We start from the raw sequence: 17,280 nt of genomic DNA, 5'->3' as shown, positions 1-17,280 counted from the left end.
CACTGTGACTGTGTCTATCTTGATGGTTCTTCCCCGTTTCACCTCCTCGCAAATACTGGTTGACTAAGGTAATTTATACCTGGAAAATGTACCGTAAATTAGTTATGTTACATGATATGAGACCAACAAACTTAATGTCTTGTCATTTTCATTTGAACTTGTAAAAATTTTGTGTTGCAGGATACTGAGGGTTTGGAGGAACTTGAACAGCACACAATGGCAATTGTGATCTTGAAGGAGGGAGCTTCTACAAGTGACAGTCTAATTATAACCTAATTGTACCTGCTTGTGACATTCAAACTATTTTGAGCCAAAACAATATTGCCACCCTTGTAATATTTTTGGCAAGGGTATAATGGATTAATCTCTGTTTACATTTTCTCCATTTATCATTAAAGCACTCAAGATTCTCAACATTTGCAAGTAACATGTATGACTATTTTTGTAATTTTATGTGATTACAGTATACAGGTGGAGGCCATTTTGTAGAATTATGGTCATTTTTTGCTTCAGACTTTACTTTGTCCTTATGTTTTGGGATAAGACAACACAGGGTTCTTTCTTGTATAATAATGTAGCGTCAGAGAGACGCTGCATGTACTTCCTGGTTTGGTTTCCCAGCATGCCTTGCAACTTCTCTAAAAGAGACTGTTTATTGTTGTTTTCATGATTAAACTGTTGTTATTTTTGTGTTTCATTATGTGTAGGTGTCGTTTAGTGTTCTTTTTATATTAGGTTTCTGTGTAACTGTTCTTTTATTGTTATACCGTGAGTGAGACGCGCGTTGTGTTTCATGGCTTCAGTGATGTTCCCCATTGTAAACTAAGTCTTTTTCTTATTGTACCTTGTTGTTAAGTGCCAATAAACAGTTTGAAAGCTAGTTTGATTCTGTCATATGTCTGCCATGCTGCTCGCCATAATAAACTGAAGAGTTGTTCATCGTTAATTCTTGAGTTTGTGTTCAGAAATATTTAGATTTAATTAACTGTACTGAGTGAATTCAAATAATGCACTGATTTAATATAGATAATTATTACTCAATTATGTTTCACATGTGTATCATTTAATTATTTTTTATTAGTACTATTTATAAACTTGGTAGTTTCTCTTTCATATCAACTCAATATTTTTGTTTAAGTTTTAATTCATTCCTTTGTGTTTTCTATTTGCATTTACTCATATTGAATGGGTAACTTTAAAAGGTCTCATTTAATTGATATTAACTCAATACCAAACATAGTTATATTTAATTAATAATATTACTTGTAATCTGTTGCCATAATTTTATTGAGTAGATATGGTGTATTTTGTACAGTGTATGTGAAGCATTTTTGTATGTTGAAAACATGTTTTTCATCAGGTATCACATTATACACTTGGTCTGTCATCTCCTTAGCAAGGCAGCTAACATTAAACTCAGCGAAAATTCTGAAAGTGGAGTTGCATGTGTGTATTTTATTTGGATTTCATAAATATAAATGAGTTTCCTGCAAAGATTTTACAGATGTAAAAGCAATAGTTTAAATGTTTTATTTTTAGTTAGCCATCTAGCCAGTCTAATGAATTAGTGGTTTGCTTCAGTTCGAGGGGGGATTTGAGCCCAGTTCTGTCACTCGTACAGTTCCATAAGCACATATTCTACCCAGTGAGCTATGAGGAAAACAGAAGTCACAGCCGTAAAGTTTTGTTCTTTTAAACAATTGCACTGCATACAAAGTTTTTATTAGCTGAATTTACCTAAATGTCCAATGGGGAGACATATTCTTTGTGAACCTAGAGCATTTGATGTAATCAGCCAGGAAAAAGAAGAAGAGGAGAAAAAAACGCAGTTTTTGGGGCTTTATTGTGTGGACGTGTGAAGTTGTTTGTGAATTCTGTTGAAATTGGATAAGAAGGTGGAGAAATGAATGATTTTAAGGGCTGAGAGTCTGTGGTCATTGTGGCTATTTCTGTAGGGAACCCTAAAAAGTGGAAAAAAAAGTGGAAAGCTCTCGGTGCTGTATAGGTATGTGACATGCTGTAGGCCTAACTCATAGTAAAAATGAATCTATGGGTTGTTGTATTTCTATGCCATAGCCTGAAAATAGTTCCTTTATATATAGCTAACCTAAACCTGAAAATAGCTTCTCAGCTCACAATAACATACCTTTCAGAAAAAAACATTACACTGATGTAGTATCCTCCATAGTTAGTTTGTTCTTTAAAACTATTAATTTTGGTGAGGCCCCAAAAATGAATGTGAGTGAATTGGGTGTGAGCAGGGGCAGGAGCTATAACTAGTATTCACGCCATGGAAATACAATAGTGTAGGCTCCACAAAATTATGTAAAATCCCTTTGGGTAATGGAAACTAAGCCAAAAACATATTTGAAATTGGCAGCCAAAGCGAACAAAAATTTAAGAGCCAAGCCAGAACATTTTACAAGGTTCCAACTCACATACATCAGACTGAAAGAACTGCTTTTACCAGTTGTATTGGAAACTGGACCCAATTTTTGATCTGTATCATTTATGCTTTTTATAATTTAAGGTATTACACCAGCCTGTGAATATTGTCCCAATTGCAACCAATGTGATCTATCATAAAATGATCTTACCGGCTGTCAGGCAGGTCAATGATTGTGTGATAAAGGGCTGCATTGCTTGTGTCAGGTGCACTGTTCTCCAACTGATGATCCCTGTGGGCTGGGTGTCTCTGGTCAATGGAACGGGCCTGGGCCTCTTCCAGGCTCATCAGCTTCATGGAAGTACATTGGCTGCTGGTAGGGAGGGTGGCACACTTTGCTTCACACACTAAGCTCAGCCCTGTAATGCAGTATTACAATTATTTTAATGAAGTGACGCACACTTTTATTCATAAACAATAGAATGTCATTTTACTAATGAAAATTAAAAGGGGAAATAATGAATAATATCCAAATATTGCAATATTTATTTCATTCACATTTGACTCAAGGAGATTGACAGACATACAGTGAGCACCATAATTCATTGGACAGTGACACATTTTTTGTTATTTTACTTCTGTACTCTAGCACTTTGAGTTTGAAAGGATACAATGACAATGAGGTTGAAGTGCAGACTGTCAGCTTTAATTTGAGGGTATTTTTATCTATACTGGATGAATCGTTTAGAAATGACAGCACCTTTTTTTACATGATGCCCCCATTTTAAGGTACTACAAGTATTTGTTGAATTGGCTTCACAGATGTGTTTTGTTAGGCAGGTGTATTCATTTGTGTCGTTAGTGAATGCAGAAGAGAGCTGTTGATGTCTAGTCTTGATTCTAGACTTTGCAATTGCCTTTGGAGATTGTTGTTGGGGTGTGACAACATGAGGAAGACAGCAGTGTCGATGCAAATTAAGCTGGCCGTCATAAGGCTCAGAAATGAAAATCAATCAATCAATCAGGAACATTGCAAAAACCCTGGGCATGCCCAAGTCAACAATTTGGTTCATCATTAACAAGAAAAAAACAACTGGTGAACTCAATTATGTCAAAAGACCCGGTAGACCGAGGAAGACCACTGTAGTGGATGACCGGAGAATACTCTCTATGGTGAAGAAAACCCCCTTGACAACAGCCCAACAGCTGAAAAACACTCTCCTGGATGCAGGTGTAGATGTGTCAAAGTCTACCATACATAGAAGACTACACCAGCAGGACTACAGAGGGTACACTACAAGATGCAAACCACTGATAAGCCTGAGGAACAGAAAGGCGAGATTACAGTTTGCAAAAAAGCACCTAAAAGAGCTCCAAGAGTTCTGGAACAAAGTCTTGTGGACAGATGAGACAAAGATTAACATGTACCAGAGTGATGGAAAGAGGAAAGTATGGAGAAAAAAAGAAAATGCCCATGATCCAAAGCATACCACCTCATCCATGAAACATGGTGGAGGGGGTGTTATGGCTTGGGCCTGTATGGCTGCCAGTGGAACACCTCAATTGTCTCCATCGATGATGTGACTAGACAGAAGCAGAACAATGAATTCTGAAGTCTGCAGAAATATTTTATCTGCTCAGATAAAACCAAATGCCTCCAAACTCATTGGACGGCACTTCATCATGTAACAAGACAATGACCCGAAACATACTGCTAGAGCAATGAAGGGGTTTTTTACATGCTGAAGAGGAGACTGAAGGCAAAAAGACAAGCAAGAACTGAAGACGGCTGCAGTACAGGCCTGGCAGAGCATCACCAGGAAGATACCCAGCGTCTGGTGATGTCTATGTGTCGCAGACTTCAAGCAGTCATTGCATGCAAAGGATATGCGACCAAATATTAAAAATCATTACTTTATTCTACATTATGTTAAACTGTCCAATATTTTTTGATGCCCGAAAATGGGGGGGACTATGTACAAAAGGTTCTATAATTTCAAAAAGGTTCATCTGATATGTATGAATACCCTCAATTTAAAGATGACAGTCTGCACTTCAACCAGATTGTCATTGTATCCTTTCAAACTCAAAGTGCTAGAGTACAGAACCAAAATAACAAAAAATGTGTCACTGTCCAATAAATTATGGTGGTCACTGTAACATTAAGTACAATAAATGAGTCTCAGGCTAGTGAAGTTTCTTGAATGAGGATACAACATTCCATAAGAATAATAAAAATAAAATTGTATTTCTTGAGTACTGTACATACATGGCACTCAAAGCTTTTCCAAGATAAAAGAAAGGAACAAAACAAAAGTAAAATAGAAAAATCTGAGCATTGACTTCAACTGTGCTTGAGATGCAGCAACTCCAAAATAGGCATTTTTTTTTCATTTTCTTTTCATTCTTTCCTTGTGTTTGCATTGTCAGTCATTCAAATGCGTATTAGTCAGGTATGGTCTTTTCCCGTGGAGAAGCCTAGTCCTTAGCCTTTTTCAAGCAGATAGTGATTGTACTGTAGTTTCCAATTTAGTCTCAGTTTAATGATGCAGTGGCAGCTGTCTATCATTTCTCTCATCTCTCTATTTTCATCCATCCATCTTATCTATACTCATTTGTCCTGGCCAGGGTCACGGAGGATGTTAGAGCCTATCCCAGCATGCATACACCCTGGACAGGTCGCCATTTTATAGCAGGACACACACAACATTCACTCACACACTCATACCTATGGGCAATTTAGAGTATCCAATTAGCCTACCTGCATGTCTTTGGACTATGGGAGGAAACCAGAATATCCAGAGGAAACCCACATGGACACAAAACATTCCAGGCCAGGATTCGAACACACGCAACTATTGTAACTACTGTTACTATTCCTTAACCCAGCATTGTCCAATGTTTGGCTTTATTGTCCACCAGGGCATCTGAGAAGGGTTCTTTGATGAGATTGACAACCTGTTCACTTCCCATCCTAAAGACAGCAGATATGTAAACATACATCTGCAAACCTCTCAGTCCAGTCCCTTTGTAGCTCCAGTCATTTCACCTCATTTCGTTATTTTTCATTTATTGTTTTTGAAGCGACTCTGGGTGGAGATTTAACGACCCGTAGGGGGTACACTATTTGAACTTTTAGTTTCCACCTATGAGCTAATTGTCCGAAGTTCAGCGTTCAAAGCCACCCCGTGCCCAGTAACCTTCAAAGACTAGCCAGCACTCAGTTTGATTTGGATAGGCAGATAGGGACCGGAGTTACTTGTTGGTTTTCAGTACGTTTCAATACCCATTACCCTTATCATTTACCCTGTTACGGTCTGACCCTAGACCAGGGCGTAACACTATTGTTGTAGGGGTGTGCAGAGATACCACTATTTGTTGCTGTCTGTTAAATGGAAAAAAGTATTTGTATTTGAATATAAACAGGATTTAAACTGTAAATGACATCGTTCAAGAGGAACACACATCTAGCTAAATATCAATTTATGTCCTTCATGTAGTATGACTTTAAACACATCTTCTTGCAATGAAGTATGTCAATGAAATTGAGGTATAATAAGCAGAACAACAAATAATAGCCTGACCTTCATGTTGTGAACAAAAATAACTGTTATGGTGAAATATGGACACTGAACCCCACCACCATCCTCAAAGTGGGGACATGAAACAAACAGTTTAAAACCCTTCACCTCCTGCCCCCAAGTGATGTGGGTGCTGACACCCATAGAATGGGGATAAAGCTAGACCCTGTCAGCAAGGTGAGCATAGATTGCATAATTTTCTGAACCCAGCAGTTTTAACCATTTAAAACCCTCGTTGAACTCTGAATACCGAACACAAGTGTATCAATAGTTAAAACACCTCACTTACCCAACATGTAAAATATATTTATTATCAAAGATCAAGTATCAATTCAATCGGTAAATTCATTGACAGGCAGAGCAAACTGTTTCGATCAACCTTTATCAAAATGTAAAACTCGAAACCAGATTAAAATTAAGAAATTTATTAAATTGCAACAAATATTCATGTCTAATCTAAAGACAAGGTTCAACTACCTCAAAACAATTAACAAAGGTTACATGACCATGAACAGTCACACAAGAAATGAATGAAAGATGTCATGGTTCTGTGTTTTCCTGTCTGTGTTTCCCTTGTTGGGCCGCCAGATGGCGGAACTTCCGTTTTGTGTCCTGCTCCCCCCTGTTAATTGTATTATTGTTGTCTCCTTATTCTATCATTGTTCCCACCTGTGTCTTGTTATCCCCTCCTTTTCTGGTTTGATTGTTTTTTGAGTTCACCTGTGTCTTGTTACCCCCTGTCTATTTAATTTCTTTGTCCCCTTGACTCGGGTGCTGGTTCCTTGTGTTTGTTTCCTACGTATGTTTGCTCTGACCATTTGTACCTGCCCTTGTACTCTGCCTGCCTGTGTTCTGCCCTGCCCGTGTTTTTGAGTTCCTCTTGTTTTCTGTTTTATTAGATATTTTTTGAGTTTGTGTTTTTGCCCATCGTGGCCTTTTCTGTTCCCTGCTTGTTTGCCTTTTTTGTTAGTAAAGTCTTTTGTTCCCCTCCCATTTTAGAGTTGTGAGTTTTGTCCCTCTGCTTTTGGGTCCGTACCCCCCACGAGTCCTGACAGAAAGATACCAAACCACAGCTTACTCCTCTCAAAGTAATCCAAAATGCAAAAACCAAAAGACCACAGAATATTACAAAAGATTCAGTGATGAAAGGTAGTACGCCAGATCTAGATGCATGATTCAGATGCCCACTTCTAACTGTTACAAAAATTATTCTTTCCAACCTTCAAGGAGCACATCCTGGTAACATCACGGTCCTGCTGATCACCCTGTCATTTATTACACACAAATCCACATCACAATATAATTTTTTTGAACTTTCTAAGCTTTCAGCTTTCAGAATAGCACATCAGACCACAGAATAAATCATGCAGGAAAAAATTTAAAATGTCCATGTGTAATGTACTTACTTTGAATTTACTTTCGGTATATCGAACATTTGCGTATTTATGGCTCTTTTGTCAATGTAATTGTTTCTGTGATCCAAAATGCATCTGCCCAAATTCAAGCTAAAGATGTTAGCTAGGTCAGGTGTTATTTTCAACTCAGTCCAACAAGCGTCCATTTAGAACAAGGATGGCATATTTTGTTCAGCAGGCACCCATAGGTTTATTTTTAAGTAATTCAAGTCACAGAACAAATTAAAGACTAACTTCAAATGAGCCCTCATAGGTGTCAGTGGCTCCCAAGTAATTGGGCTGTGTATCTGCTTGGGGGCTTAGGTAACATATATTGTACGTCGCTCTGGATAAAAAGCTTCTGTCAAATAAATGTAATGTAACATAGATTGTGCTGACAAGCATAGATTGTGCACACACTGAAGCAAGCTAGTTCTCAAAAGAACTTAGCATTGTTCTATAAAATGTATTTATAATTATGGCTGATTGGAGAAAATGCTTTTAGACTGTGACTGAAGTAAGTGAAGAGCTTGAAAAAGTGGATCTCAAGTAGAGGCTTTATTTTCATATTTATAAAGTAGAGATTCGCTCAAAGAGGGGGTGCCAGACAATGCTATATCCCCACTGGTGGGCATGTAAGTTCACTGATTCTGTACGCTGCTCCTCCAACAGATTTTCAGCAAGACCTACAGTACCCAGTCTGACTTGTAGCTTGCCCTAGTTGTTTGTGCTTTTTGTGTCAATAGTGCAGATTTTATTATTATTTTTATTTAAGTGTATACCATGAATAATTCTTCACATTTTCTTAATTTTGATATATAGGGCTCTATTTTAACAATCTAAGCACATGGTTTAAAGTGCATGGTGCAAGTGCATTTAGGGCATGTCCAAATCCACTTTTGCTAGTTTAATGGCGGATAATCTGAGCGCAAAATAAGGCGGATGGTTCAAAGGGGTTGTACTTAGTCTCTTAATCATAGGCGTGTTTTGGACGTAACATGAAATAAACCAATCAGGGTGTCATCTCCCATTCCCTTTAAAAGCCATGTGCACTTGCACCTTGGCAGATTGCTATTATAATGGCGGATTTGCCAAATAGTAGGAAAGAACGCTTCTCTGCAGAGGAAACGGAATGGCACGTGCGCGAAGTGAAAGCGCACGAGCAGACCATCTCTGACAACAGCAGGATTCCACCAAATATTATATTATGAATATTATGTTAATATAATATTAATATTATATTACCGATATTATGACATGTATTTTTTTTTTGAATATCGCGCGTTGACCACCCACCTATGTAGGCGCATATGACTATCTTAATAATGCACCCTTAAAATAACAGTAAAATACTGCACCATTGATTTAAGACCAGGTTTTTGTTGGTCAATCATGCAATCGCTTTCCGCTGCCTCAAGATAGCAATGCGCCAACAATGCGCTTGACCACACCTCATTTTAAGACCAACACGTCCATGGGCGCTCAGATGGGTGCAAGTACATTTGCTATTTAAACAACGTGGGCGCTGGACAGGAAAATAACAACTGCGTCGGTCTGAAACTAGCAAAGACATTAGTAACATTGGAACTCATTTCAAACCTCCTACAGAAATGTGTAGGTCAACAACTTCTTTTCTACAGACTAACAGTGAGTAATATAGGTTTCAGTCTTGGTTTAGGAGGCACCACAGCACAGAGACAGCCTTTGCCTTTGTAATTAATGATTTTTTCTTCTCCCTAGAATGTGGCTGTATCTCTGTATGACTTAACTGAAGTGATGCCATTGATATAACAGGCTACCATATTGTCTGCAGGCTAGAGAGATCTGTTGGTCTCATTGGGCAAGCTATTTTCTGGTTTAAATCCTATCTCTCTGACAGACATCAGTTTGTGAGGGTAAATAATGAGTCCTTAGATTATGTAGGGGTAAACTTTGAAATGCCACAAGGGACAGTTCTTGGTCCCTTTCTCTTTTCTCTGTACATGGATGGCCCAAAATTTCCCCTAATTGAATTCAAATAAGACTGAAATAATAGTAGTATCGAAGATAAATGCTGAATTCCGATAAGACTGAGATGCTGGTAGCAGCTCCAATCTCTTAGAGATAAATTCCTCTAGTTTTCCTTACACTTGATGTGATGGTCAGTAAGAAAACATGGAAGGACAAACAGGGGCTTGGACCCAAGCAACTGCTGCTGGCAGTTATATTTTCAGATAAAGTTTTTATTTAATTCATTTCATTATATTGTTTGTTTTTTTGGATAATAATTTAAATATCCACATTCATTCTTGTTTCATCATTGTTTGTTGCTGTGCTATTTCCCTGTATTGTGTTGTTCACTTAGTCTTATTTTAGTTTTTTAGAGCTTTGAGAACCATGTGCAGAAAACCACAAAATAAATAGTTATTACTACAGTCCCCTCAAATTATTAAATTATTCACAACTTGATAAAGATGAGCTAAGGCAATATAAAATGAACAAAAACTTAATGGGCTATATGGTTTGCTAAAGCTACACGCTTTTCTTTCCCAAAAAAGATTTGTCAGAATTATTCACAGCCTTATACAAAAAAAAAAAAAAAATTCAACAAAAATAAGTGCATATTAACATACTATTTTTGAGTTCATCTCAGCCTTAAAGAACCATATTTTAATGTCCATTTGCTTCCTGTTTCACTCAGGTAAGAGGTAATGAGATAGCAGCAGGGTCACTTGCACTCCATGCCACCTGTGTGAATGGTTCTCGCTCATCCCAACCGTGGAGCTTCTCCACCCGAGTTTCCCAGTGGTGGAATTAACTCCCCATTCCTCTCTGAACCACTCGGTCATTGCCCATCTTCCACTGTGGTTTAAAGACACATCTCTTCAGACCGTACTTGGACTAACTATCACTACTCAGGGCACTCCCAATCTAGAATCGCTGTTATCACTTGAATGCTTCCAATTTGTTTCTGTAGCACTTTCATGTTACACTTGTATACCCATCCAGCACTTATATTGCACTTGTATCATTATCTTTATGTTGTAGCTTGTCATACCTCCTAATTTGACTAATCACAACTTTCTGACTGAGCTCATGTTTACATCCACATAAGGCAAAGAAGTCTATGCAAAAGGTTGTTGTCTTTCAGATGTGAGGAGATTTTACAAACACAAAACTAAAGATAACATTTTCTGCTATTTGGTCAATAATAAATCAGTTTTAAAGCACAAGAAACCTGCTGCATACAGAATACAAGTGCATCTAGTCCCCAGAATACAAGAGCATCTAGTCCTCATACATAATGAAGCAGATGGTATGGAAGGCAAAATGCATTAGTGCAACAAAACTTTTGTGCAATCAACAAAATACAAAATCGCCAAATCAACCATGAGACATCACTTTCGTGATAACAGGTTTTTTGGAAAGGTTGGCAGAAATAAATCCTCTACTGAGGGTCATAACTATGGTGAAATATGGTGGTGGACCTTTGCATCTCCTGGTTCTGAGGATCTTGTTGAGATCAATGTTGGTCTGAGGCTCTTGTTGAGAGCAACAATTACCCAGACATTTTGGCAAAACACCTGGTTCCTTCTTCCAGGAAGCTCAAATTTGCCCACAAATTGATCTTTCAGCAGGACAATGAACCCAAGCACACTTCATAATCTACCAAGAAATAATGAACTGGCCACAAAATTTTTATTTGCAATACTATCTCAGTCACTCAGTCATTTGAATACAATCAAAAGTGTTTGGTTTGAATTGGAGAGGCCAGCCCAAAAGTACTGAAGAATCAGAAAGATTTTAAGTGATTCTGTAAGAAGGAATGCTTAAAAATCCCCCCCAATTTGTTTACCACTTTCGAAAAAACACTGTACATGATGACTTATGCCTTTGAGAAAGAAGGGTCCATCAAGTACCGAAAACAGGGAAGTGAATAATTGTGACGTTTTTGTGCAAAATATGACTTAAGATATTTTTTCTCAGAATAATTGTAATATAAAATAATACGATTGCTGGTTGTTTTTGAGCTGGCAGTAAAGCTCATTACCTATAGTTTTATTTCCTCAGCTTTATCAAGGATATAAATAATTTTGGAGGGCACTGCATATAAATAAAATATTATTAGTTTTCTTCCCACTTATACAGGAAAATGTGAAAAAATTCTATTTACCTTCGGTCTGTAAGGATGAAAAAACTCCACAGTTGAAGATCTGTTCCACGTGATTCAAGATGAACTCCACCACTATCTGCTGCACTCTGACCTCCAGAAAAGCAGTGTCCCCATTGCAAGCGTGCAACTCAGTTTCTTTAGATCTTAAACATAAAACAGACACATATAATGTATACAAACAAGAGGTAAAAGAACAATAATACATATGACTGCAAGCTGTAATTCCCAAGGCCCTGTTATGTGTTCCATCTTTTAGTTCATTGTCTTGTTATTAAGCTATGCACTGACATATCAACCAGAAAAGTGCATAGAAGTAGGATATAGTCATATCAGGGAATGTCAGAATTTGTGATTGGCACTACAGTGGCAACAGGTTGGAAATCCATACAATTATTTAACAGGGTCAATGGTCCAGGCATCCAAATTAGCCTACCAATCCTGGGCCCTGTTTCACAAAGCAGGATTATTGACTTAACTGGATAAGTGCACTGAATAAAATTCTACCAAATCTGGAACATGGACTGAAGTAAAAAGAGCTGTTCTGGGATTTACTCAGAGCAGTTTTCCTGCAAACTCAGCAATCCTGCTTCAAGAAATACCCCATGGTGATCTAGGTCTATACTAAATAAAAGTAATTTGAAGGAGAGAAAAAAATTATTATAACTGCGCTATTGACACGAAAAGCACAAACAACTAGGGCAAGCTACAATTATTGTAAACATTTCAAAAACCATCAATACCTTGAACTATCGGGAATCTCGGTAGTTCCTGGAATGCACTCCTGTTTCTGTTCCTCCCAATAAGAAATTTTGAAGTGACAAAAGAATGCTTTCTTTACATAGCCTAACCTTCTCTTAAATAAAAGTTACTACTTCAGAGCATGAAGGTAAAATAGAAGGTGCGGTGAGCCTCACAGGCAGACATGGCAAGGCCAAGCTGTACTCCAATTTCCATATTATGAGGCACATTCATTCAAAAGTCTGTTGAGAACAGTGTAGGGCTCGTCGAGTGTAAGTAGCTCAAGGGACCATGGGTAACTGATGGAGTCTGTCGAAGGGTTAGCGGGGAGGGGCATGTTGAGTGTTAACTGGCACAGTGGACTGAGGATAACTGGTGGAGTCTTTCAAGAAGTTTGAGGTGAGGGGCATGTCGAGTGTTACCTGGTGAGTCTGTCAAAGGTAACTGGTAGAGTCTGTTGAGGAGTTAGTGGCGTGGGGCGTGTTGAGTGTTAACTGGCACAGTGAATCGAGGATATCTGGCATAGAACCTGGTGGAGTGCAGGCCAAAGCAATAACACTGCAATTGCGTATGTGCAACTTATTTTCTTAAATAAACTTCTGGCGGGACAGTACTTTTAAAGATATAAGTTAGCCTATGATGATAAGCACTTACATTTTAAAGTCTACAAAGCGGCTTAAAATCTGACTTTTATCCAAATTCAGGAAAGTGGAGATGGTAGAGATCTTGAATTTCCTTGATTATGATATTTAGCCAAATGTGTGTGTGGTTCAGTAATTTATTAGCATGTATCGCGTCCTACCCGAAGGAAAGATTGGATAATAAAATGTCAGTTTATTATTGGGACTCATATCCTACAGACAAATTTGGAAATTTAAGATGGGCAAGCAGGTTTATTAATTTGTTTATACATTAAAGCTGCTAAAACAAACATGACTCTAAACATAAATAAACATGGCAGCTACAATTATTTCAGTATGTGAATATGCATGAATGAATTTAGTCAAGCAACCATTTCCAAAGGACGTATTTATTACCAGCAAATTTGATTTCAGTGGGAAATAATGTTACAGTGGGAAATAATTGTTTTTAATCACTGAACATGGGGAAACAATAACTGAGATAATATGAAGTGACAGCCATTTCACTAATCTACAGAAATGTTTCTGTAATTAGCTCGTGAAAGTAGAAATGAGAAATTAGCACATGTGAGATGCAAAGTACTGGTAACAGTATGTAGGCTGTAACAGTATAGCTACAGAAGGCCAATATGATGTGAAACCAAAGAACTGTATCTTTAAACATCGCACACATTAAGATTCAGGAATTACAGTAAATCATTATGTTTGTATACTATGAGATATTTACTTTCTTATGTTTCTGATTACAGAGGCTATTAATTAATGTCTTGAAATGAACTGCAGTGTCAGGTTCATGTTTGTAGGCTACAGGCTAAATGTGTAGCAGGCGGAACGGTGATGCAGTGGGTAGCACTGTCGCCTCACAGCAAGAAGGTCGTGGGTTCGAATCTCGGCTTGGGGCCTCTCTGTGTGGAGTTTGTATGTTCTCCCCGTATCCGTGTGGGTTTACTCCGGGTACTCCGGTTTCCTCCCATAGTCCAAAGACATGCAGGTAGGCTAATTGGAGACTCTAAATTTCCCGTAGGTATGAGTGTGTGAGTGAATGGTGTGTGTGCCCTGCGATAGATTGGCAGCCTGTCCTGCCTCTCGCCCAATGCACACTGGGATAGGATAAGCGGGTATAGATAATGGATGGATGGATGGATGGATGGATGATCACGTGTAAGATCTTTGATTGGCTTGGCAAAAAACATAAAAAATGCTTATGATAGCCCTATTTCACCTCGATGATGGAGAATCAGATAAGTATCCTTCGTCAGATTGCGTCAAAAACTGTCCTTGGTGGCAGAAAAATCATAGCTGTCTGAACTAAGGGTAAGAGTAAAGCCACACATCCTCCAATGAAAAGCGACTTAATTGCCTCCATTCATTTTAATGGGAGCCGAATTTTCGTGTCCGCAGGGCATGCTGGGATAGCTGGTGATGCAAGGCAAATGGGAGTTGAGCCTGGACAGGGAACATGGTGCGATAACCAATCAGATTAAAGATCCAATGTGTAAACAATTTTTAGATTTTAAAAATTTTCCCATTCCACACGGTTCTGTTAAGGAGGACTATATATGGGACAAAATATATGATGGATATATGTTTAAGCAACATTGTTTTAAAAAAGCCCACAAGCAGCTAATTGTATAAAGCAAGACTGATGCCAGGTGATTTGATCGGAAGATGTGTGGCTTTACCACACACAGACGAAGGCACTGTGTGCCAAAACGTTGGTCAATATTTGGTAAATAAATGATATTTTGGAGCATTAGTAGTGTGCGGCTTTCTTTTTCTTTTTATAATATAATAACATGAAGGGCATTAACAATGAAATAATATCAATGAACACATCCTGGCTACAGTGCTGGACGTCCATCTAAAAAATTGCTGTAAGATCAATTATGAAAATGAAAGATGTAACACTGTTATTATGATTGTGGGTTCATTGGATGTGGGTGGTCTGGTCTCCAGGACCAAACAGATAAATAAATAATACCACCAAATAAGCAGAGAACATTTTCAGAATATTTATTTCATACACTATGGTCACTGTGGCAGGGCTTGGTTTGTGGGAGAGGTTCAGGGCAATCAGAGGACCACGTCTACTGATTAATTAGGCGCACACAAATGACGGAGATCCGGGGGAGGGGCAGTCTGGTGGGCAAAACCCGGATCTTGGTGAGGCAGAAATGTCTGACATAGAGCCGGGGGAAACTACTAGTGGACCTCCCTAGCTCTCCCGAGTGACTGACTTCTCCCTCGAGAAGCTCAGGATGAAACGCTTATTCGAGTAGCTGACCAAGTGATTAAAATTGATGGTAGGCTTCTCGACCAGCAGAGGGCAGTGACATACCCCTACTTCTGTATGATTAAAGACAAAATATATCAAGTATGTCGGGACCCGTATACTCAGGAGGAATATACACAGCTTTTAGTAACAAAAAGCCGCCGGAAAATGGTTTATCAGGCACCTCATAACAATCCAATGGCAGGTCACTTGGGGCAGGATAAAACACTCAGTTGTATAATGGTCCGATTTTACTGGCCACGTATATCGGGTGATGGCTGTAGGTGGTGTGTTGAGTGCCCAAAATGCCAGAAAGTAAATCCAGCGATCATTCCAAAAGCTCCATTGCAGCTGTTTCCTTTAATAGAGGTCCCCTTTGAAAGAATTGGTATGGTCCTCCTCATAGTCTTAGCGGACTATGCAACACGATACCCAGAGGTAGTAGCCCTTCGCAATATATTGACTAAGACTATTGCAGAAGATGTTCTCCTGAGTGGGAATCCCAAAAGAGATTATCACGGTCCAGGGCGTGTCATTGATGTCACAAACACTAAAGGAACTGCAAATTGTTGACAAGCATTTTTAAGTTTGCCAGCACTGACATTCGAAATTGGGACAAATTAATTTGCCCCCCCATGTTATTTGCTGTGAGAAAGGCTTCCTCAGGGTGTTCCCCATTTGAGCTCTTGAAGGCCTTGTGGCATTTTGGACCTGTTAAAAGGAATTTGGGAGGAGGGTCCAAGCCAAAGTAAAAATAAAATTCAATACGTACTGGACCTGCAAGCAAAGCTACACTCACTAGGACAAATTGCACGCAAGTATTTGCTCAAGGCACAGGAATAGCTGAGACAGCAATATAACAGGGGAGTTTGATTGCAAATATTTAAACTGCAAGACAAAGTCCTAGTCTAATCCCCATCATCAGCATAGAAATTACTCGCTCAGTAGCAAGGACCTTTTGAGGTCACACATCGAATTGTGGATGTAGATTATGAGATTATTCGTTCTGACGGGTGGAGCACGTCAGATCTACCATCTCAATTTGTTAAAACTGTGGAGTGAGGTAGACCCTGCTTTGCTTGCTACAATGAAAGTCAGGTCAGATGAGCTGGGACCAGAAATTCCTAAATTGGGAAAAACCTGCCTGGTTCCAATTGACAGCCATCTGACTCTGTAGCAGCAAACAGAGGTAGCTTGGTTGCAGCGAGAGTTCGCTGATGTGTTTTCACCCCAACCAGGAAGAACTGACCTTATGGAACACCACATACATACCCCCCAGGCACTGTGGTTAGAAGTCTCCCGTATCAACTGCCTGAACATAAAATGAAAGGAGGAATTGCACAAAATGCTAGAGATGGGAGTGACTGAGGCACAATGATTGGTGCAGCCCCATCGTGCTAGTTCCCAAGCCAGATGGGTGGGTTTGTTTCTGCATGGATTACCGAAAGGTAAACACAGTTTTGAAATTTGATGCCTCATGGACGAGCTGCTGGATCAGTTAGGCACTGCTCATTTTTTTCGACGCTGGATTTAATCAAGAACTACTGGAAGATTCCCTTGTCTCCAGGGTCAAAAGAAAAATCGGCTTTCTCCATTCCAATTTGTCACCCTCTCGTTCGGTTTGCATGGGGCACATGCTAACTTGCCACGACTAAGGGACCGGCTTTTAAGACTACAGCTTTTAGCATTTAGATGACATTGTCACATATAGTAATAATGGGAAAAGGCATATACAAACTATCCTAAAGACGTTGCGGAGGGCGGGACTCATGGAAAACTCCAGGAAGTGTGCAATTGGGCCGAGGGAGGTACGGTATCTGGGGTTCCTCTAGCTCCTGATCTGGTCAGTGGAGGAAGCAGTGCCAGGTGGCGTTTTTGAAAATCAAAGTGTGCTTGTGTGGCAATCCACTGTTGATTAGCCCTGACTGATGAATCTTTCCTCCTGCAGACCGATGCCTTGGATTAAGGACTAGGAGCAGTGTTGTCCCAAAAGGTGGATGGGGTGGAGCAAAGGGTGCTTTACATCAGCCACAAGCTCAACACCAGGGAGAGTCAGTACAGTACCATAGAAAAAGAAAGTCTTGCTATAAAGTGGGTTGTACTGACTCTTTGGTA

At 39.1% G+C, this 17,280-nt stretch overlaps 1 protein-coding gene across 2 annotated transcripts in view; it reads right to left on the bottom strand.

The window, feature by feature from the left end:
- Positions 1-17,280, bottom strand: part of LOC118235584 (rho GTPase-activating protein 31-like) — a 221,010-nt gene that overhangs the window by 79,163 nt on the left and 124,567 nt on the right. For both annotated transcript variants that reach the window (XM_035433061.1, XM_035433062.1), the window contains exons 6-7: positions 11,515-11,657; positions 2,598-2,805 (exon numbers count right to left, since the gene is read on the bottom strand). In XM_035433061.1, the coding sequence (XP_035288952.1) occupies positions 2,598-2,805; positions 11,515-11,657 (351 nt within the window). The remainder of the gene's footprint in view (positions 1-2,597; positions 2,806-11,514; positions 11,658-17,280) is intronic.

Source organism: Anguilla anguilla, chromosome 9 (genome assembly GCF_013347855.1).
Source record: "Anguilla anguilla isolate fAngAng1 chromosome 9, fAngAng1.pri, whole genome shotgun sequence".
NCBI classification, from domain to species: domain Eukaryota; kingdom Metazoa; phylum Chordata; class Actinopteri; order Anguilliformes; family Anguillidae; genus Anguilla; species Anguilla anguilla.
Note: the sequence above shows the minus strand (reverse complement) of the source record. Positions and strands in the feature narration are given on the sequence as shown.